We start from the raw sequence: 21729 nt of genomic DNA on the forward strand, positions 1-21729 counted from the left end.
TTCCCAGCCCCATTTCACCAATATAAGCCACCAGTGGCTCACGACAGCAGACCCAGACTGCGCAGTCACCAGAGCTGTGAGGCTGCGAGCTGCTGGTTGCTGTCGCCATTCGGTGGACTCTGCCAGCGAGGCGGCACTTGCTGGTTGGACTGTGTTCCCCGCCGCATCAGTGAAGGTCTCTACTGCCCCGCTGTCGCTCACTCAACAGCCGACATGGCTGTCCGCCGAGTGGCGTGTCTCCTCTCGGTGCTGACGGTGGCAGCAGCGCTCCCCTCCCAGCAGCCACCACCAGCCGACCAGCCACCGCCAGCCGTCTCCTACCAGCCGTCGGCAGCCGAGCAGCTGTCGGCGCTGCTGAACCCGCTGGTCGAGGGCGCCGTGTCGCGCGCCCAGTGCGGCTGGCAGCTGGGGCAGCTGGCCGGCCGGCTGGAGCGGCTGCAGGCGGGCGCCGACGCCGGACACCGGGCGCTGGCCGAGCTGACGCGACAGCAGCTGCGGCTCGACTCGGTCGTCCACGACGTGACGGCGCTGCAGCTGTCGGTGCTGGCCGGCGGCGGCCGAGACGGGTCGACAGGGACTGCCGGCGCCTGCCGACCTCCGCCGCAGGCTGAGCGGCGTCAGAAGTGGGCTCAGACTAGGGTCAGCCCGCCCGGGACAGCGGAGGTGAGTGAGACTGAGGTGGCGCCGCAGGGCACGCCAGCTCCGACGCCGGCCGAGGGGGACCTCGTGCGGCGGACGAGGGAGCAGCCAGAGGCGACTCCAGTCGGGAGCCAGCCCCAGGAGGCGGGTCAGATTCAGGAGCCGGCCTGTCAGCAGCGGCCCGCTCCTCTGCCCGGCGGAGCGGCCACCTACCAGGAGCCGGCCGAGCGCGCCTGCGCCCGCTCCTGTCTGCAGTTGCAGCGGCAGGGCGTCGCCCAGGACGGCGTCTACTGGCTCACCGGACTGCCGGTGCCGGTGCTGTGCGACTTCAGCCACGACGACGGCGGCTGGACCCTGCTTGTGACCGCCATATCCCGCCAGGGCTGGGACCCACTCAGCATTTTCGCCCGCAACGTGTACTCCCCTTCTCTTTCGGACGACTACTCGATCCTGCGGTACGCCGACACCATCCGTGACCTCAGTACCAGCGACAGATTCGCCTACCGGATCGAATCACAGGCGGAGAAGGGCCGCCAGCGCTGGGGCGGCGTCTGGTTCGCTCCCAAACACTACAGCTTCGTCGACGAGACGGGCACACAGACGGAGGTCAGTCTCGTCAGAAGATTCGACGACTGGATATACAAGGGTGACGGCATCAAGCGAAGGATGCCTTGGATCAACACAGGTGGTGAGAATCCTTACAGGATGCATCCCGTGCTGACGACGGCGTCCAAGACCGAGTGGTGGGGCACTCTGGTGACGCACCACACCTACACAAGGCATAACCACAGCCCGTGGTACAATCCTGATGTGGTGCACTCCGGAACAATGCTCTACTGGATGAGGGAAGTCGCTTTGCCCTGAATTCGATCGTCCTTCTTGAAAGTTGAAATGTACTATTGGCTACATACAGAATGTTGCTCCACTTTTCATAGGAATTAGGCATATACTTACCATCAGTTGCCTGGAGTGGTAGGCTGTGCCGCATCACACGGGCTGAGTGACACAGCTTACATAATGCTGTGACCCAACACTTACCATAGACACGCTTTATTGCGTGATAAACAGCATAACTAAAGCTTCCAGTCAATTGATAGCTTCTGGGGAGTGGAACATCATTCTGAACTCTGTATGCCGTTTCGCGTAGATAACATATTAGGTCGTTCAATAAGTAACGAACAATCGGTCATAACTTCTTTATTTCTTTATTGAACACTTTCAAACTTTCACAGATTATAGATCAGACATTTCTGAATGCAGCCTATGTCTCAAACCAGCCGGAGCCCGCCTGCACACACTTCTCCCAGCGTTCCGGCCAACGCCGGAATTCCGCCCGGAAAAACGCGTTTTCCGTCTTTTTCACCCAGTTCATGACAGCGCACATGACTTCAGCGTCGGTCTCGAAGTGTTCACCATGGAGGCCATCCTTTAGGGGACCAAAGAGGTGAAAATCTGAAGGAGCCAGGTCCGGACTGTAGGGCGGCTGGGGCATGATATTCAGCCCTGTCACGCGATCTCCTCGCGCGTGGCGTGAGACAAGTGCGGTCGGGCGTTGTCATGGTGTATGGTGATGTTGTTGACATCCGAGCCGCGCCTCTTCTTCAGGATTGCTTTTCTCAGTCTCCTGCAGGACTGTGATGTAGCGGCCCGCTGTCCATCGTCCGCCCAGGTACAAGAAAGCCCACCAGGATGACACCATGACAACGGTCGTCTGCACATGTCTCACGCCACACGCGAAGAGATCGCGAGACAGGGCTGAATATCATGCCCCAGCCGCCCTACAGTCCGAACCTGGCTCCTTCAGATTTTCACCTCTGGTCCCCTGAAGGATGGCCTCCGTGGTGAACACTTCGAGACCGACGCTGAAGTCAGGTGCGCTGTCAAGAACTGGGTGAAAAAGACGGAAAACGCGTTTTTCCGGGCGGAATTCCGGCGTTGGCCGGAACGCTGGGAGAAGTGCGTGCAGGCGGGCGGCGACTGGTTTGAGGCAAAGGCTACATTCAGAAACATTTGATCTATAATCTGTGAAAGTTTGAAAGTGTTAAATAAAGAAATAAAGAAGTTATGACCGATTGTTCGTTACTTATTGAACGACCTAATACAGTTGATAAAGATAGACTTACCTAGATAGGCAGTAGGCACTTGTATAAGTATTTTCACCAATAGTGACCGCAATGTGCAAAAGCCAGGCACTGAAGGGAATAAACTAATAGTGCGTGTGTGTGACTTTATGTTATGTACATACATGCATGCATGGGCACACAAATTTACTCAGCCACTTCACTGACGTTTACTCAGCGATGAGTTCAGGGCCACAGTATAAGAGCCATCACCTTTGCTCGGATCAACCCTGCGGCCTGCAGCGGCGAACCTCAGACGATCGCGGCGCTATCTGTGACCGGAGCGGCCAAATGCGGCGCAGCGGAGACGACGTGACAGGTGACGCACCGCCGTCCGCCGCCCACCGCCCACCGCTCACCGCCCGCCGCCCTCCGCAGGCGACGGTTGGTCCAGCGAGCGATGGATGGCCGAGACACCAATCGTGCATCGTTGATGGCGACGGGGCCTCACAGAGGTCAGGTGGACTGTGGGCTGTGCTGGCGACCGTGAGCTGTGCTAGACTGTGGGCTGTGATCTGTGCTGGTCGGTAAACTGTGGGCTGTGGGCTGTTACGGTCGATGAACTGTGAGGCGTGAGCTGTGCTGGATAGGCAATCTATAGATTGTGGGCTGTGCTATCCGGTTGACTGTGGGCTAGGTTAGTCGGTGGGCTGTGCTGTCCGGTTGACTGTGGGCTATGTTTAGCCGGTGGGCTGTGCTGTCTGGGGCCGTCTGCTGTGCTGCATGATGGGCTGTGGCCGTGTATTGTGGGCTATGTTGGCTTTCAGCTATGCTGTTTGGTGGACTCGGCTGTGTTGTGAGCTGTGCTGTGAGCTGTGCTGTGAGCTGTGCTGTCTTTAGCTGTGCTGTCTGTAGCTGTGCTGGTCGGCTGGGTCGTTATGGATATGTATAGAGACGGAGATGGAGACGAGTGAAAACTGGGAAACAGAGGCAGATATGAAAAAAGACACAAACATAAATGGATTCGGGCAAAGACGAATTCACACAGACACACAAACGGAGACATCGGAATAGAGAGGGAATGTTGCCACGCATGGTCAGGTTATGGACGCAGACGAAAAGGCAAGCCGGCACGGAGGCTTTATGCGGGAGACGGAGGAGCTGGATTACATAGAGATGAGACAGAGTAAATCCCCCGGACAAAACGAATAAAAAAGACCAAGACTAAGACTAAATGAATAAGACTGAAAATGGCTAAGAAGACTAAAAATGACTAGGACTGAAAAGGCTCAAGTGGATACCTTTCTGCTATCTCGGCACAACCTCGAAGAATATGGTTTTGAATACCTACGTTCATGCTTCGCGATTCGATGTTGTTTTTTCGCGAATTTTATATTAACGTTCAAAAGTTCTTTTAACCTTCATTGCATTATACCTACCTACCTACCTACGCCTTTTTCATTTTGACAGCAATACCTGCAAGTTCTCAGGGTGGATGTGGTCTCACCAACTACGCCGATGGACAACTTATATGCCCAGGTAACTGTCGTACCGTAAAGTGGGGCTATTTTAGACAGTGGGGCTATTTGAGACAGTATTTAAAATCGCTATAAAATAAAGATCGTTTGATTCTTTTGTGATATTTTTCCTCGGGGAGGTGAAGAATCGAGCAGTAAATCGCCTGGCCAAAAATTGAGCATAAATTTTAAATGATTTTTATCTTATAGCAATTTTAAATACTGTCTCAAATAGCCCCACTGTCTCAAATAGCCCCACTTTACGGTACCTATGTCGTTGAATGATTCGGGCTAATCGAGACCTGTCGGTCATTTTTATTAAAGGTAGTGTGCCAGCTTTCCTGGACCGTTTGGAGTTAATGGCCCAGATAAGGAGAACCGGATTTTTAGAACTTATCCATACCTTCAAAACTCATGGAAGCGTCTTAAATTCTTCAAATTTTGAGTACCCCAGTGCGAAATTCGCCCCGACGGGTTGTCGGTCGTACCCCAACCACATTTCACACCACTATGAACAATAAATGCACACACTGAAATCGCTATTACCGATATGCTCATCCAATCAAGTTTCGATAAACCCGTTCATCATCAGCTCCTGCGGTTTCGAACACGCCTGTTAGGTGGTGCGGTAGACCGCGCCCAAAGCCAGGGCCCCGGTAACGTGAGGTAGCCGAGTCAGGGCAGCGTGCGCTGACCCAAGCCGGAGCCGCGCGTCCTCCCGGTGTCATGTGATAGCCCGGGGCTGCCCGCGGGGATGCGGTAGACCGCGCCCAAAGCTGCGGCCCCGGCTTGGGTCAGCGCACGCTGCCCCGACTCGGCTACCTCACGTTACCGGGGCCCTGGCTTTGGGCGCGGCTTCTGCTCATACTTTGTGGTGCGGTGGTGGTGCGTCGGGCTGCGCGCTCTGACTTCGGCCAAGAAAAATGCGTCAGCTGATCATTGTCATTTCTGCCACTTGCGTGTGGTGAAATGGGGTCATAACTTATGAGACGGCTTTTTCATATCAATTATTTTACATAAAATCATATTTCAAACCATAAATAATGTTCGACAGCCAAATAAAAGAAACAATACCAATACAGGCTTACAGTTTAAGGCTCGACATTGTGTTGTCTACGATTAGACAGCTGATAACTCATTCCCGTACGTCGTATGGTCGTAACACTATAATGACCTTAGCTTATTGTCACATGTGCGTCGCATTCGCGATTGTTGCCGACGCCTGTTTGCAGGTGAGCCCACTACAGTTGTTATACATATCTAAAAACCGATAAACTTTTAGGCGAAAAAGGCACTATTCCAGGCCCATTTTTGATTTTTTTTGCGATATTAGGTAAAAACAGAAGCTTCTTATCCTAGGAAAAATAAAATGGGAAGTCTTTCAAAGGTGGCACACTACCTTTAACTTCTGACCTCCACTCGATCCGCCTGCATTATTAATTTATTATGCAACCCATCAACATGGCAGCTTTGAGTTACCTTCCAGACTGTTAAGACCACTACATAGACTATCCAGACTGCTATGAGCACCATGTAGACTACCAGATCGCTACTATTGAGTTACCTACCTATCAGACTAGGTATATGAGTCACAGTGCATGGGAGGTGCGTTAATATCAGTTATAAATGTGAAGGCAAGATAGAACAATATATGTAGAACTGGCTCATGACTGAAAATCAAAAGTGTCTATCGGTTTCACACTCTGCACTCTGCAGCATTTTAGATAGGTAGGTCGCCCAGGGAGACCCGCCCAGTCTCTCGGGAAGTCAGACGCTCCGGCCCGGTAGCGATCTCAGTGCCGACAGAGGTCCTCTCGGAGAGCCAGACAGAGTCGCACGTGACTCCTCCAGCGCCGACCAACCGCCTGCAGCATGCCAGCACCGCACCCGCCACCGGCGCCGCTTATCGCCGCCTGCAATCTCTGGGCCGCGGGTGGGGCGCGGGCGCCGCGGGCGGCGCTCGGCCTGCCACCTGGCGGCTCTGCGGCGAACCAGCCGGCCGGAGCGGCCCGAGTTGAGCATAGCCGAGCGCGGCGGGCCGCGGGAAGTGTGTGGTGATTATTGACAATGGAGCAGCCGCAGCCGGAGACCTGTTTGGCCAGTTCGGAGCGGCCCGCCCCCGACAGGTGAGCCCGTTTTTCGGCCGGTGTAAAAACGCCGGCCGGAACAGCGGATGTAAGGCAGCCGGACCAGTTTTTTTTTTTCGGGTGCGGGCGGGTTCCGTTCCGGGTGGGACACAGTCCGCCGCCGGTGCGTAATACGGGAGGTGGTAGCGGGAGGAGGCTGTTAGTGTGTGATTAATAGCGCCCCGAGATGTCACAGGTTGTGCAATGAAAGCGGCACAGCACTCGCAAACTTTGGCAATGCACGACTGTATCGGTGTAGGGTATCGCACCCAATGCCATTACCATGCTGGATTATTTACATATCGACTTACGTTCGATGGGCTGCTTCCACTTAGAAATTAAAAATGTTGCTGACAGGAGTTTTGAAAATAACCCATTCTCGGATGGATTCATCCTATGCTCGTTCATTATTCTAATAATAATCAGTAACGTTATTCCCTCACCTCACTGAGAGTTGGGCTGTAATTTGCGCGTTTAATTCTCGCAAATATTTAATTCAGACTGAACTAAGATTCGATGCGATAGAGGACCGGTATTCGCCGAAACATCATTTGACAGTTGACTATGCGGCATTGGTGTTTCGCCACCTATCATTGGCTGGTCGGCTCGAATGGGGCGGAGCCATGCGATGGGATGGGCGGCGTCTATGGAAGGTCGACCCTGAATCACGTGACCTATTGACCTCGCTAAAGTGGCAACGACGGTGGTGCCATACGGGCCGAGCTAGGCTGCTGCGTTTTGTTGTTATGCCGATATAAGACAATCGAAATTAGGTAGATATATGCAGGTTCTCTATTTACAACAAATGTGTCTGTGCCTTTGTAGGCGTAGGCTCCAGGTTTCTGTAACCAATTAAGAGGCAATAAGGACATCGAATGGCAAATGATTAAAGAGCTGTGTTCGTCAGTCGTCACATCGGCTATTTCTGGTCTATGTAGGGCCTAGGCATCCATTCCAGGTGGCATGCGGGACTGGCGCCTAGTAGTCCGCCTTGGCGTATAGGACATCGATTCGATGCCACACTCAAGGACATATCACACATGCGGGTTCTAGACCTGCACGCGAGTGGAGTAGTACCCAGGAAAGTGCTTTCATAATTGGGCTCGAGCAGTTTTACCTTCTCACTGAAAAATGAGGATAACGTGTGAACTAAAATAATGAATGACCGAAGCTATAATTACAATGAAGTCCAACAAAACGAATGTAATCCTGTTGTGATGCCCATTGTAGTCTGGAGCAGCTTATATTTCAAAGTCGACGCCTCAAGCTGCGTGGATGTGTTGGTGACGGAGGCATGTATTGTTGTTGAACGAAAGACGACAAAGCGATACGGAAATTTAGTGAAATGTTTCCATTATTATGCTAGCTTTATAAATATTATCCTCCTTTGCTTTTCAGGCCTTCGACTTTCTTATCCTTACTTTAAGATCAAAATGACTTATTTTAAGTTATTAGTAAACCATTATTTATTTTTCAACTGTATTATACCTAATTATTGGAATCCGTTTTTGAGAATGTGTGCGGACTGGAATGGCAACTACAGAAAGGTCAAATGCGTGTCCGTAATCGCAAATGTACAAGCACTTGGGTTGAAAATGGATATTCTTGCTTCTTAAAACCTTTGTCTGATATTAAAGTTTAGTTATGTTTACTGCTACTGCTACTCAGCTTTTCTTCTGATTATGTGTACCTAATTTCAAAGACGGCAAAACATGTAAAATCATAGCATGCAATGTGATATCTTCATCAACACAACAGCAATACATGCTCCTAATTTGCTCACAAGCAGTGTCCGATAAACACTCAGGCTGACACGCTTGTTTTCACAACAGAAACAGCTATGTCTGTGTGAGAGCGTGCCACCCGTTATTCCCATGGTGTTCCGTTTGCAGCGTCCGTCGCAGTCACCGGTGTTAGTTCCCGATGCCGTATTAAGGTTATCGCCTCGCCGAGTGGCTTGCTTTCGAAGTGTGGCTGACTGGTTCACAAAATGTGTGTTAGTTGTTACGAATGATAGGTGTTTAGCCACTATAATATATGCGTTTAAAACTTACATTCCTGGTCATGCTGTAACATAATGTTCTTAAGGTCGATGCGAGCGACTTCAGCGAGTGTCAGCTGAGCGAACGTCATTTGAGCGATCCATTTTCAGCGACTGTCTTTTCAACGATTATCAATTTGAGCGATTATCAAATAAAGCGATCATCAATGTGTGAGGAAGCTATGTTTCAGCGACATCTATTTCGCCGACTACCATTTCGACGATTGTCATGTTTGGCGAGACACTCTCCAGTCTCCTCCCGTCAGGGTGCATTTTTGCGTTTGCAAGCCATAAGCGACCCGCGAAGTACCTATTGCACACATTTTATGATTACCCGGAACGGTATGACGAATGCCGTGTTCAAAGTACATACATTAAACTCCAAGTTTTACGATACATTAAACAATCAAAAGGTTTTGTTTCGTCCCTCTATCAGTAGCGGCGGAACACCTTCAATTAACCCGCGACCGCCTGGGGGGGTCGGATCCGACCCCCCCTCCGTTTTTCTTGAATAACTCATGAACCGCTTGCGCTATCAACTTGAAACTTCGCGTACCTTCTCCCCTATCAATTTGACGTCTCCTGTGCAATTTTTAAGAAAAAATTTCCAAAATTTTTTGAGATATATCGATTTTAGTGATGTAACTACATGGCGTTTTCAGTCAAAAAATGGTAAATGTTTACAAAATCGCCAAAAATCGAGGTTTTAAGCAAATTGCAAATTAAGGACATGAAAAGACGCAGCTCAACGAGTTCTTTAAAATGGTTATCTCGGATTTTCCATGAAATGCGTTTTTCACCCCTAAAAATTCAAAAAACTATATTTTTTGGAAAACAGCTAATAAAATCCAAAATTTTGGGAATTTTCAAAAAAACGGAATATATGTTATAGAGCTCTATTAGAACATTAGATGTTCCAAATTTCAACTTTCTATCTTGATTTTTGACCCCCAAATTGTAAAAAATAGCTCCAACATGCATAGGGCATGGTGACGTCATAAGCATTTTCGCGAATTAGAGGCACTTCTGAACATCGCATGTGAAAACAAATGGCACCACTAGATTCCTGGGACAAAGCTCGTCTAGAAAAATGTATTTTTATGTCAAAAATAAAAAGTTGAAAAATTGACCTTTTTTCTCAGCCCTCGTTTAGTATAAACGATTTTTTATGCTTTCAATGCACACTTATCACCAGCACAGTGACTTGGGGTCACATATAACCATTACCATCGGATTTGGCGTGAAAAATAAGCCATAAAACATGTGTCGCACGCCCATGTAGCAGAAAGTGAAAACCGTGACCTTTCGTGACCTGACCTGACCTTGACCCGTACTTAGTATGACCCCTATACGCACATGGTACCTTTACTAGGTCTTTGAGGTCATTTGTGGTGAGTTTCGAGCAGCAGCTATCGATTCCGCTGTCCGTAAGCCTAATCATGCAAAACCCCTGAATTTGACCTTTGACCTGACCTTGACCCGAAAGTTGACCTCAATCTTAAAATCTTAAGAATGCTTTGGGAAGGTCTCGTAGAGACCTTTCGAACGCCGCCTCGCGGGGCTCGATACGACCATTGGTTCTCGAGATAACAGGGGGGGTCGGATCCGACCCCCCCCCCCAGGCTGATGTGGGTACGGAAATAGCCCAGGCGGTGCCGGGTTAAGGGGGGGGGGGGCACTGCCGACTTTTGGTCACATTCTTTCCATGCAACGTCCATAGGGCTAATGTTGAAATGCCAAAATCAAAGGGGGCACGGTGCCCCGGTGCCCTCCCCGTTCCGCAGCCTATGCCCTCTATTCTTGGCAATAATGGTAACCAAGCGTTTATGCAGAAAGTCACATTGCTTGGGCTGTTACAAGCATTTTCTTATTTGAATTTGGATCAGTTCCCCAAGTTATACTCTTGTCCTTGCCCCGAATCTGACGAAGTTCCAAATCCAAATATTTGGATGAGGTCCCTGAAAGGCATTGCTTGAATTCCCTCGTACATACCACCCCTCCAGCTTATTATTGGTCCTCGGCTTCCCTCCGTTCCCTCGTTTCCTCCGGCTTCCTCTGTTAAACACCTCGTCATTTAAAACATTTCATTTAGCATTTCGTCAAAAGTAAAGGCAACGATTCGTCCTTCGTTCGAGTCGGTGTCGTCGTTCGGCTCGTAGGAGTCGTTAAGTAAAATTTTTCCTGCCAGCCGTCGATCCGGCCGAATAAGGTGGGAAATTGCCGGAGAGTGACAAATAATTTACCTTAGTTTAGTTCGGTTTCGCTGTAACTGTATTCCCTCAATGGGTTCTCATTGATCGCAATATATTCGCTCAAACTGGGCTCGCTGGTTCTGGTCCTCGTTTTAGTGTGATAATCGCTGTAATTGAATTCGCTATGTAGACAATCGCTCAAAAAATAATTCGCCTAATTAAATTGAAAATCGCTGAAAATGCTGCAGTCAGATGTCGTTTGCTCAAATGACGCTCGTTCAGGTGCCGCAGAACCTTTTAAGGGATGTAAGCCTTACGAATATAAAATATTGAAATACTTTTGGCTGTAGGAACCATTGAATCGTAATAGCTGGTAGCTGCTGAGTATTCTTCTTTCAATCAAGCCGGAAAACTGCTGAGTGCAAGGCTTAGGTACCTATGGATAAATTGAAGTTCTCCTTTATTGTCTAATACTTTTCTTTAATCATACATATACATGAAAGACCGTTTATTTAGTCGCTATTGAATTGAATTAGCCTGTTCACCTGCGTCAATGGATGTTTGAAGGTTGTGCTGGCAATAATGTCATTTTGCAGGGATCAACTGCTGACAGATGACAATCAATGAAGATGACATCACCCCCTCTGATATAATCATCTCTCGCTTGATTTCCATCTGGCTGAATTTATTTGGTAGGGCGTTGGTGCGGCACGACAGACTTAACGACAGAGCAGTACGACATGGAGACTCTGCGCCAGTACGGCGGGCCTTATACGGCAGGAGAGACGCTGTAAGTACGATTACCGGGAGACTGCCTTGTTGTCCGGCGTCCATTAACCTACGCACCCTCCCAATCATGGCTAGAGCCATACTTGATGGGATTTTAGCTATCCCGTCTCAGAAATGCCTTCATTTAACTTGCAATCAAGATGGGAAAGAACCAGTTTATTATTACGAAGTGAAGCGTATTTGAGGACCGAACTAACTACATACATACAACAGCACACTCAAAAACAAAATTGGTGCGGCAAAGAAACTGTAAATGAATATTTAACTAACTTCATAGAGTAGTCTTTAATTCAGAATGCATTCATTATTCATTCATGCTTAATTCATTCATTGTTTATTGTTTACACAAAAAAAAGTTTACTCTGACATTAACTCAATATCGTTTGGGGATAAAATACATAGTCCCTGGATGACATATGATGAACTTAATCCTAGCATGATAACATGTTTGTCTTCTGTTCTGAAAACCATTTGTTCTTATACCCTTTTCATATAAGATTACATGTGAAACCAAACATTAAATGTTTTGGTCAGCAAAGGAGATGCAAGCTTAAAAGAGATGCTCAGTCAAAAGAAAAAGTTCGTTGTGCGAGCGTTATGATCCACTGCCAGATACCCTCGTGAGCAAACATTTTGAAAAGAGGCAACTGATACGTTCCCAGTCGTCGGCCCATGATCTGCAGTCTGCAGTCTCGGACAGACTTCTTCGTCCATGATTCTGCAGTAGGGGTACCCATTTTTCCCGATTTTGGAAATTTGAGGGTGGGGGTGGTTTTTCCCATTATTTCACGGCTCCTGATTCCAATGATGCCAAAAATATTGAAATCAAAGGTGGTTTAGGGGTCGCGAATTGAGATTTAAATTTGCGTATTTACCTAGAAATATGCCTATTTTACGCTGATAGTAAATCGCACCAAAGGCAAACTTTTTGTTTCGAAAGTCGGGTAGAGGGGTCATTGAGCGCTCCTTTTTCATCCAGATCGATGTGCTCCATCACGTGGTTCCGGTTAAATGCCTTACTAGCGATCAATACAAGTCGATATTGCAACATTTGGTGAAAAGCGCCGTGATGTTTTGCTCCTGTTGTTGGTATCATTCTGGTCGGCGTGTAATTATTTTTTATATCTTCTGCCTTCATGTGACCTTTGGTGACCTTTGGTATTGGTGACCTTTGATGACCTGTGAGGTCAAACTTAAATATGACGTTTCAGTTGCCACATCTCAGTTCATGACAGGCTTTTTGTGTCCATACAATTAAAGTTTCCGCAAATTAGCTCAGGATACATCTCACAGGTTATGGCTCCGAATGGACTTCAAACCATGTAATTCAAAAACGATCAAACCATTTTGACCGTATACTTCCACAAGACACGCCGTCCTGATCGCTGACCACAGGCGGCGGAACGGGGAGGGCACCGGAGCACCGTGCCCCCCTTTGATTTTGGCATTTTAACATTAGCCCTAGGGGCGTTGCATGGAAAAAATGGGACCAAAAGTCGGTAGTGCCCCCCCCCCCTTAATTGAAGGTGTTCCACCGCTACTGTCGCTGACGGCTACGATGTAATACACGTATGAGACAAGGTAGAATAACTCTGGGTGTTCTACCCAAAAATATCAACTTCTAATCCAAAACCATAAACTCCAAAGCGTCGATTCTTTCCATGCCTACCAACCATGTACCTACTATTCCATTTCTTCAGTGGGGATACGAGTACACGTCTTAAGTGTAAGAGGTTCCGATACAATGCACATTGCACATCATTTACGACTTTGCATTTTTGACCACGGGCGACTAGCCATGCGCTGATACGTGCATAGCTGATAAGTGACGAAGACCTTTCACTGCTCCTTGCACAGATCACTTGTGATCTGAGGTGATTGGCGTATGAATCTGAAGAACCTAATGAAGCAGAAGATTTTCATCCTGCATGGGCCGTATATGGTGGTAACCAGGACGCGGCGTCATATAAAAGAGTGTGCGTGCAGAGGCTGAAGACGAGGAGAACTAGGTCCGCCACCTAAGGTCCATGGCCCACCCAATGTGTCGGCCCCCAGGCAATGCCAGGAGTCAGTAAACGGATCTGCCTCGGAGTTGGCTGAGTCGTTTAGACTTGGCACCTTCCTAATTTCCAGCTTTAGCCAATGCCATTCGACTTCAGTTCAGCACCATCTGAGGGTTTGGACTGGGCATGTACATAGAGTGCAGCGTAAGGTCCGTTATCTTGCAAGGACGCTGCTGGCAGCGGCCATCACCAGGCACTAGTTCCATGACATGATATCTGCACCCGTCTCAAGTTAACGATATGTCAACAGTCTAAACAAAAGTCTGTATGTGGGTGTGGGTGTTTGTGGGAGAGGGGCAAAGCTACACTCATACAGCAGTCACCCAACGGCGCGGTGGTGTAAAGCTTGCGCCCCTCCCTCAGCCGTGTCTGCAACTCCGGGACTATAGGGGGTCGGCTAGCGAATTGGCAAAGGTTATGCATACCGGCATAGCTTCTGTGCTGTTTTCATCTCGTTAAAGATATAAATAGGCCATTAACAACTTATTTATCTACTTCATGCCATATTTCCGTTACAATACGACACACGAGTTATATCGTCACATCCGTAACGACTTTTAATGCCCCTCCCACCCAGATTGTGTCAATAGGGGAAGTTGGGGCAATGCCGGAGTTGGGGCAAAGCCGAAATTCGAGATATTTCGAAAACCGTAAGACATGGATGCCACCTGTCAGTGATGCTCTGAAGCTTAAGTGACTACAATTATCGCATGTTTGTTACGAGTCGTCATTCGGAATGCTTCGGCTGTGAGGACACCAAGAGCGTTTTCAAGGTACGCGTTCCTTGTACTACATGCGCCTTTGAAGCTGCATTTCTTACTCATTATGCTACCGTTTGTCTGGCCAGTTCGGTCAAGTAATCTTCAGCATGTCTTTGCATAAGTGTGCTGCCTATTTGAAATTTATACGGCACGTTGAAAAGTTATGGGCCTGCAAATGAAAGTATGGCTGGCTGGGGTAATGCCGAAAACGTGCAATTACGCACGTTAAAGCACGCTACGTGGACTTTACTGCTGTAGAATAGCAACGCGAATTTTTAGTCACACAAATTACACTTTCAACCGACACAACGGCCTGTTACCTATAAGGAATTATTTACCTGGCATTTTCTTATTATATCACACAATTATAACTTCCAGTGTGCACCAAGCGTCCTCAAGCTCTTAAAACGCGTGTCAGCTTTGATAAATTCTGGATAAAGTTTGAGATAAAGTGGCAAAACATCAATGTCGGCATTCCCCGCAGATCATTTCTCCCATTTTCGGCTTTCCCCGCAGTCCGGGGCAACGCCGAAAAAGTCACTTCTTTGATATTTTTAGTTTGTGCGCTTAACGGTATGCGAATTCATCAAATGCGCCTGGTATGTTTGAAAGGTAAAAGACTGACCTCTCGAATGACGCCAACAAGAATAGCTCTTGCTGTCTACCTTGCGTGCTACGGGCGTCAGAAAAAAGTATTCGGCGTTCCCCAAACTTCCCCTATTCATTGTTTACGTCCTGGGGTTCAGTCATTTCTTTTGCTGAATAAGACGACTCATTGAAAACTAAATGGTCCTAATGAGAAAGCTTCGATCACTGATTTGAGCCCTCTGACTACATAGCCAGTCGTTCTAAGAGTTACGGTCTTGTATATATGTAGGTACTAATGACGGTCTAAGCCACAGTGAGTGTAAATGAGCATACACGTATGCTGTTCATTGACCAAAATGATATTTTTGGTGCTCTCTTTTACCGCTGCACGTCGAATACCACTGCAACACATTCAGGCTTTGCGCATTTATATCCATTCATATGAAGTCATTTTTCCAAGTAAAATTAAAACTTCCAATGCAAGCTCGCGATCCCTAAAAGTGGTCTGATATCGTTATTTCTGTCACTGCTAGATCCAGAACGGAGCAAATAATGATAAAATCGACCCCAAACCGTTGGCATGGTAACTTTGTCCCAACATAAAATAATGTTAATTTGGTCGATTTTCCGCTAAAATTGACCTTTTCATTTTGAATACGTGACCTCTAGAAATAGTTTGGTTTCGTTATTTTTGGCACAGATGGAATCAGAATGGACCAAATAATGGGAAAATTGACTCCCACCTGTTAGCATGGTAACTTTGTTCCAAAATAAAATAGCATTAATTTGGTCGATTTTTCGCTAAAACTGGCATTTTCATTTTGAATTCGCGACCCCTAGAAATCGTTTGATTTCACTATTTTTGGCACAGATGGAATCAGAATAGACCAAATAATGGGAAAATCCACCCCCACCTAAAATTTGAAAAATTGACCCAAAAATGGGTACCCCTATTCTGCAGTCTGAAGTCTCGGACAGACTGCGTCCCGTCCATGATCCTGCAGTCTGTAGTCTTGGACAGACTGCGTCCCCGTCCATGATCCTGCAATATGCAGCCTGCGTCCCCGTCCATGATGCTGCAGTCTGCAGTCTCTGACAGACTGCGTCTCCGTCCATGATTCTGCAGTCTCTCGGAGACTGCGTCCCTGTCCATGATTCTGCAGTCTGCAGTCTCCCGGAGACGGCTGCGGGCCGCTCTGGTGGTGTTTACGAGCCGTCTCGGGGTGCGAAGGGCGCCGCGCCGCCGCCGCCGTCAGTTCGTTGCACCGCGTCTGAGAGAAGCTGACGGCGGCCCGCACAAGGTCACGGGGGGGGGGGGGTGAGGGGGTTGATCACGGCGGTTCATGCACGACGCTGGCCTCCCCTCCCCACCTGTTCTCTCCTCTCCCCCCCCTCGGCGAGCATGGTAACGGTCGGTCAAGAAACGATGCTAAGAGGAACTGCACGTCTTGGGGGACAAAAGGAGGAGGAGTTAGAGATGGGGGAGGATTGAGGGAGAGGAGGAAAAGAGCTAACAGAGGGAGAGAGTGATGGGAGGAAACGATGGGAGACTCCGTGGCAGGAAATACTGAGAGAGGATGCAGGCAAAGTGAGACTGCCGATGGGTTGAATGGCAGAGGACGGAGGGTGCTTGAATATGTTTCTGTTTGTGGTAAGACTTCTCTATCACCGATACCGACGTGTACGGTGTCTGATTACAAAACACATTGGATATGAATCTAAATAAGACAAAATATGAAGTTAGTTAATTATGGAGTATGGTAGCCTAAGCTTAACAAGGCAAGCATTGGCTAGGATTTGAAAGAAAGCGTGCTTTTATGGGCAAAATGCACATGTTCAATAATTATGGCATCATTAAAATATGGATTGCTTATGGTATGAAATAAACAATCATGTATTATTATTATTATTGTTATTATTTCCACATGTGCTGAGAGGCGTACTTACGCTGCGGAAGTAGCCGATAATGGCGAAAACCTCCCTGCACTGATATTTCTCCCGCTGCCGATTGGAGCCTTGTTGCACCTCTCCGGACTCTGATTAGGATTAAGGCATAATTTCATAGAAAGAATGAACAGCTATGTTGACTTTTAGACCGCAATAGATGCTAATGCCGTTCGCCTATGCATATTACCTGATAACTAATCCTAAATACCAAATACCAGTAAAAAACACATTGCAAGAGAGCCATGCATACTGTGAGTGTGTCGCCCACAAATCATGATTTACGAGTAAATCATGCATAATTGTACCCATGCACGCTATCGGCTACGATTCGCTATCTGCTGGTCCAAAGGAAAACATGCTGTGGAAGATGTGGCGATAAATATTTTCCTCGTGCAGGGAAACCCACACTTCCTCAATGGCCACAAAATAAGCAGTTGTCATGTGGCAATGGTGGCCCGCGCTGTGGTTTCAGCCACATGTGCAGTTTTTCCAGCGTTATTAACATAATCAGTTTTTGTCAGCGATAAGCCCCCAGTGCGTCAACAAGCGGTGTTTAGATGGATTACACCAGCCGCTGGCAAAGAAACAACTACCAAAGACGGACACGTTTATGTATTGTATTAACGTATGTCAACGCGCCTTGCTATAGAATTACATACATTGCTGCTCCGTGGCTTCTTAGCTCAAAATGGTTAACCCTCGCCCGTAAACGGCGATCTGCCACCTTCGCCCATGCAGGGGGGGGGGGGTTGGTGCGACCCCCCCTTGGCGTTTGAAAACGGAGCGTCGTAGAGCTTAGCGGAAAAGACCAACGGATTGCTCTCGCCGAGATCTCGCGATTGGTGGTATATTTTTTTGGTCCTAGGTCAACATTTGACCTACTTTTGACCGGTCAAAGGTCAAATTTTCGGAAAAATAGACTTTTTTCAACTTTCCGCGGCGATTGCGGCAAAACGGTGGAAGATATCGACTTGAAACCTTCACTATCGTGTTCCTTGATCAATTCTCTATCGTTTGGTATGTATTTCGTTTCCCTAGCTCTAAAAAATGGCGCGTTGGGAGCGCCGGTAGTCGGCAAGGTCACAGTCGGCGGCAGAAATTCGAAAAATCAAAATTTAAATTTTTGAAATCTGATTGTATTTTTGGATTTGGAAGGTCCATTTGCTCCCTATAGAAGCTAATATTGCTGCATATTCCCATTGAGGTGACAAGAATTAGCAAAATAGTGGTTCGGGCGCTTTTCAAAAATAGTACCGGACGCTGTTCCTCTTGTGACGTCATAGCTCCGTGACCTGACCTGACCCGGTCAAGTTTCTTATACCATATGATAGCCAATACTTGCCCCAACATGCATGGGAAGTTTCATCACGATCCATCAACCGATGTCCGTACCACCGGCAGGAAACCTCGGGCGTTGGCACTCAGTTTGTGAAAATCCGGCCGGAGGCTGTTCCCTTTGTGACGTCATAACTCCGTGACCTGACATGACCCGGTCAATTTTTTTTTATCAAAAGATGCGCAAGGTTTGCCCCATAAGGTACCCAAAATTTGGCGGCGCTGCGCGCCGCCGTTTTTGCACTATTTCCGAAAAACCTCAGGGGGGGGGGTTGCACCAACCCCCCCCCTACATGGGCGAGGGTTAACTTGAAGCTTACAATGAAACTCTTGAACACAACTGACAAATATTGCATGCATGCAGATGGCGAACCTTCGGATATTCCAGCTATGAATGTCTCCATTCACAACTCCTCCCAGCTGCCTGATGCTCATTTCGGTGATCGTATATAAAAGCATATACCGAACAGGAGCCGTCTCCTCTCCCCGTCTCCTGAAACCGTCGGACCGTTCTTTTGCGCTGCCAGCTCTACGGCCGCCGAATTTTGCACACGGAGCGGCGGCCGTTAGCGCGGTTTTAGTGCGAATTGCCGGCAATGCCCATGCACCCGGCGTCGGCGTATAGCCAATCGCGGAGTGATCTGGTGCGGCAGATTGCTGTTATCATCAAACCTCCGCGGGCAGAGTTGTTTATGAGGCCCTCGGGGCGGGACAGCGATGGACCGATGCATGCCGCCGCCTCCCGCGCTGCCCCGGCGGCTATTTAGACTGTTCGGCTCCTCCTATTGGAGAGGGGTGGGGGGGGGACGGAAGGGGTTCTCTGTGTTCTCATCACCCCGCTGTCTCCCCAAGTATTCTCTCCCTGCGTTCCCCGTCTCCCGCTGTCTCCGCGGCACCTGAGACCAGTCCCAGTCGACACCACAAACAATCAGCACAGCCAAACAGTCAACGAGGTGACGACGCCGTCGTTATGTTCTTTTTGTGAGCAGCTTGTCTGCACAGCGGGGCTCGGCCAAAAGCTGGGAAGCGGCGCAGCGGTAGCTCGCAGCTCCAGTAAGCGGTCGCCGCACGTCGCCGCTTCTGAGCCTCACCAGTCGCCGATCAATATGCGCAAAAATTATCCGCGTTGTTCGCGGCCGCTGACTGTGGAATGTTAAGCCGTCGAGCGCTGTTCTCGGGCCGTGTCTGACGCCGCCGCCGGTTTTTTCTGGCCTTCTCGTGATCAGGTGCGCACACAATTCCAACTTTGTTCACGCTAATCGTATGCGATCGGGACTTTTTAGTAAACAATGCTTGGCATTTTTTACTAATCCCGATTATAATATAAATACGGCGGGCGGCGGGGCGTTTTGGCCGGCCGTCTCTGGGCTGCGGGCCGCTCGTTCCCACGCGTGAATGGCGCCGCGACAAAGCCGAGAGACGGGTCGGGCCGCTGAATACGGCATCACGAATAAAGAGCAGCGCTGGGCGGCGCCGGCGGCGGCGGCGAGGCGGGGCAGGTAGGGAGCGATCCCACCTGCCCCCCGGCCCCGCTCAGTGCCATGCCGCAGCCCGGAGAGTGTGCAGCCACCAGCAATTAGAAGCACATCGCCGCGCCGCTGCAAGTGAACAGACTCACTGGGACGAGAGTGGCCGGAGCAGGCCGAGAGTGAGTGAGCGAGCCGTGCGCGCCGGGAGGACAGGCGAGAGACTGCGTGGCGCGGCGCGAGAATCATCCCGCAGAACTGCGCTCCGTGATTCGTGATCCGTGACTCGTGATCCGTGATATGTTGGGGTTTGACGGAACGGGTGGCGGTCGGAGCGTGGCCTACAGCAGTGCGACCTACTGGCCGGCCGGCGGCGGAGGCGGCTTCCCATGGTGAGAGGAGGGGTGTGTGTGTCTAGTGCGTGGCTCCCCACTGCGCCACGTGCGTGGCCCGCCACAAAGGTGTGGGAGAACGACCTCGCACCGGTGCCCTCGCTGTACAAAGGTGACGGCCACTGCCGCGCTGCAAAGGGTGCTCTATTTTATGATCCCTGATTCACTGCACGAACTGCTTATTCACTGAAGTCTGTTTATTCATCTTTTTACTAGATTTGAATTAAGATTGACATTATGTGTGGCATGCTTACGTTTCCGGTTAGATGTTAGCAGGATTTACTAGTGTGCGTATCATATTTTTTTCTTCAAATACCTGTCCAATGTCCATTTATAATGGTATGTTGCGCCTGGCAGCCTCGCTATATTTGACTAAAAGCATGCTGAGATCAAGAAATAACAATAACATCAAAAATCACTCAACCTTCACGATTAAAGTTGACGTTCACTTACGTAATAATCCAATCTACAAGCACGCAAATGCACCTTGCCCTGCTTTTTGTGTGATAAAACAGCACGCCATCTAAATTAGCTTACATAGATTTTTGAAACACTTCCCATATCATGCGTCTACCCAGTCAAAATAGTCACGCATAGGTATATGCGAATCACAAAACTTTTCACTGCGTTGTGGTGTTGACTGTTGGATGACTTTTCGACTGCATATGCCGAGTCCCTGCTCTGATACAGACGCCGACCAAGGGCACACCTCTCGGTCCTCTCCGGTCCCGTCTCCTGCCGGTCGCGTTCCCGTGTGACACGCAAAGTGCGTGCGTGCCGACGATCGTTTACATATTCATGAAATGCCGGACGGTCGGCCAGCCGGCGACCGCGCCGCGCGATAAGACATTTTTGGCGCGGCTCCGCATTAGGCGCTGTGTCGCATTAGGGCGCGGTGCGGCGTGTCGCGGCGCGGCGCGGCGGTGGCGGCGCGGCCGGCCGCCGGCGGTGGGCGGTGACACAAGTCCCGCCCCGTCCACCGTGGGCGCCCAATCACGCGACACGGCCATATCGCCAATCATTAGACTTTCTTTAATTGTCACTCGTTATAACTGATTAATCACGTGACATTTCTCAGATAGCCATCGGAGATAAAATGTCCAGAGAAAGGAACATAAATTCTCGGAGCTAATGAGTGCCGTTGAAAGCGTGGTCGCCTTGGGTGACTGCGACACTGGAATGACAATCACGCCGACTGACGGACAGAAATGCGATGACCAACTTATGACCGATTGCCAGACTGCTGAGACGACGGACGGACGGACAGGTGAACTGACGGACAGACGGACAGACGGGCAGACAGACAAACGTTCAAACGGACGGACGAACAAACAAACAGACGGACAGACAGACGAACAGACAGACGAACAGACAGACAGACGGACAGACTGACGGACTGAGTGACCGACAGACTGACAGGTGGACAGAAGAGCAAACGGACTGACAGACTGACAGAAAGACAGACAGTCAGACAGACAGGCAGACGAACAGACGGACAGACTGATAACCGTCTATCTATTGCCGAATGACTGTCGGACTGATTGACTGATGACTGTCGGACTGGACTGAAATGTCTAAATGATAGATTAAACAGGATGACGTCATGATGGTTGACGAGCCAGTGCACCGAGAGACAACGGATTAATAATGGATTATGGCTGATTATGGTCTGACATCAGCACGACAATGGGACGTTCACCACGGGATGACACACTGACGTCAGGCCGATGATATGGTGATGTGACGAAAATTGAATATCTGACTGCCGAATGGCCACCCAACTGAGAGTCTCGCAAACTGACATGGTGAATCG

At 49.2% G+C, this 21729-nt stretch overlaps 1 protein-coding gene across 7 annotated transcripts in view; it reads left to right on the plus strand.

Annotated features, from left to right (window-relative positions):
* Positions 1–6190: 6190 nt before the first annotated feature.
* The window catches only part of LOC122387466 (protein grainyhead-like), a 71844-nt gene continuing 56305 nt past the window's right edge, over positions 6191–21729 (plus strand). Inside the window, exon 1 of one of the 7 annotated variants that reach the window (XM_043377696.1) lies at positions 6191–6342. In XM_043377696.1, the coding sequence (XP_043233631.1) occupies positions 6284–6342 (59 nt within the window). In that variant the 5' untranslated portion in view covers positions 6191–6283. The remainder of the gene's footprint in view (positions 6343–21729) is intronic. The other 6 variants (XM_043377690.1, XM_043377692.1, XM_043377697.1 and 3 more) reach the window with 6 other exon arrangements.

The sequence above is a fragment of the Amphibalanus amphitrite genome, unplaced genomic scaffold (assembly GCF_019059575.1).
Source record: "Amphibalanus amphitrite isolate SeventyFive unplaced genomic scaffold, NRLGWU_Aamphi_draft 000287F_arrow, whole genome shotgun sequence".
Taxonomy (NCBI): domain Eukaryota; kingdom Metazoa; phylum Arthropoda; class Thecostraca; order Balanomorpha; family Balanidae; genus Amphibalanus; species Amphibalanus amphitrite.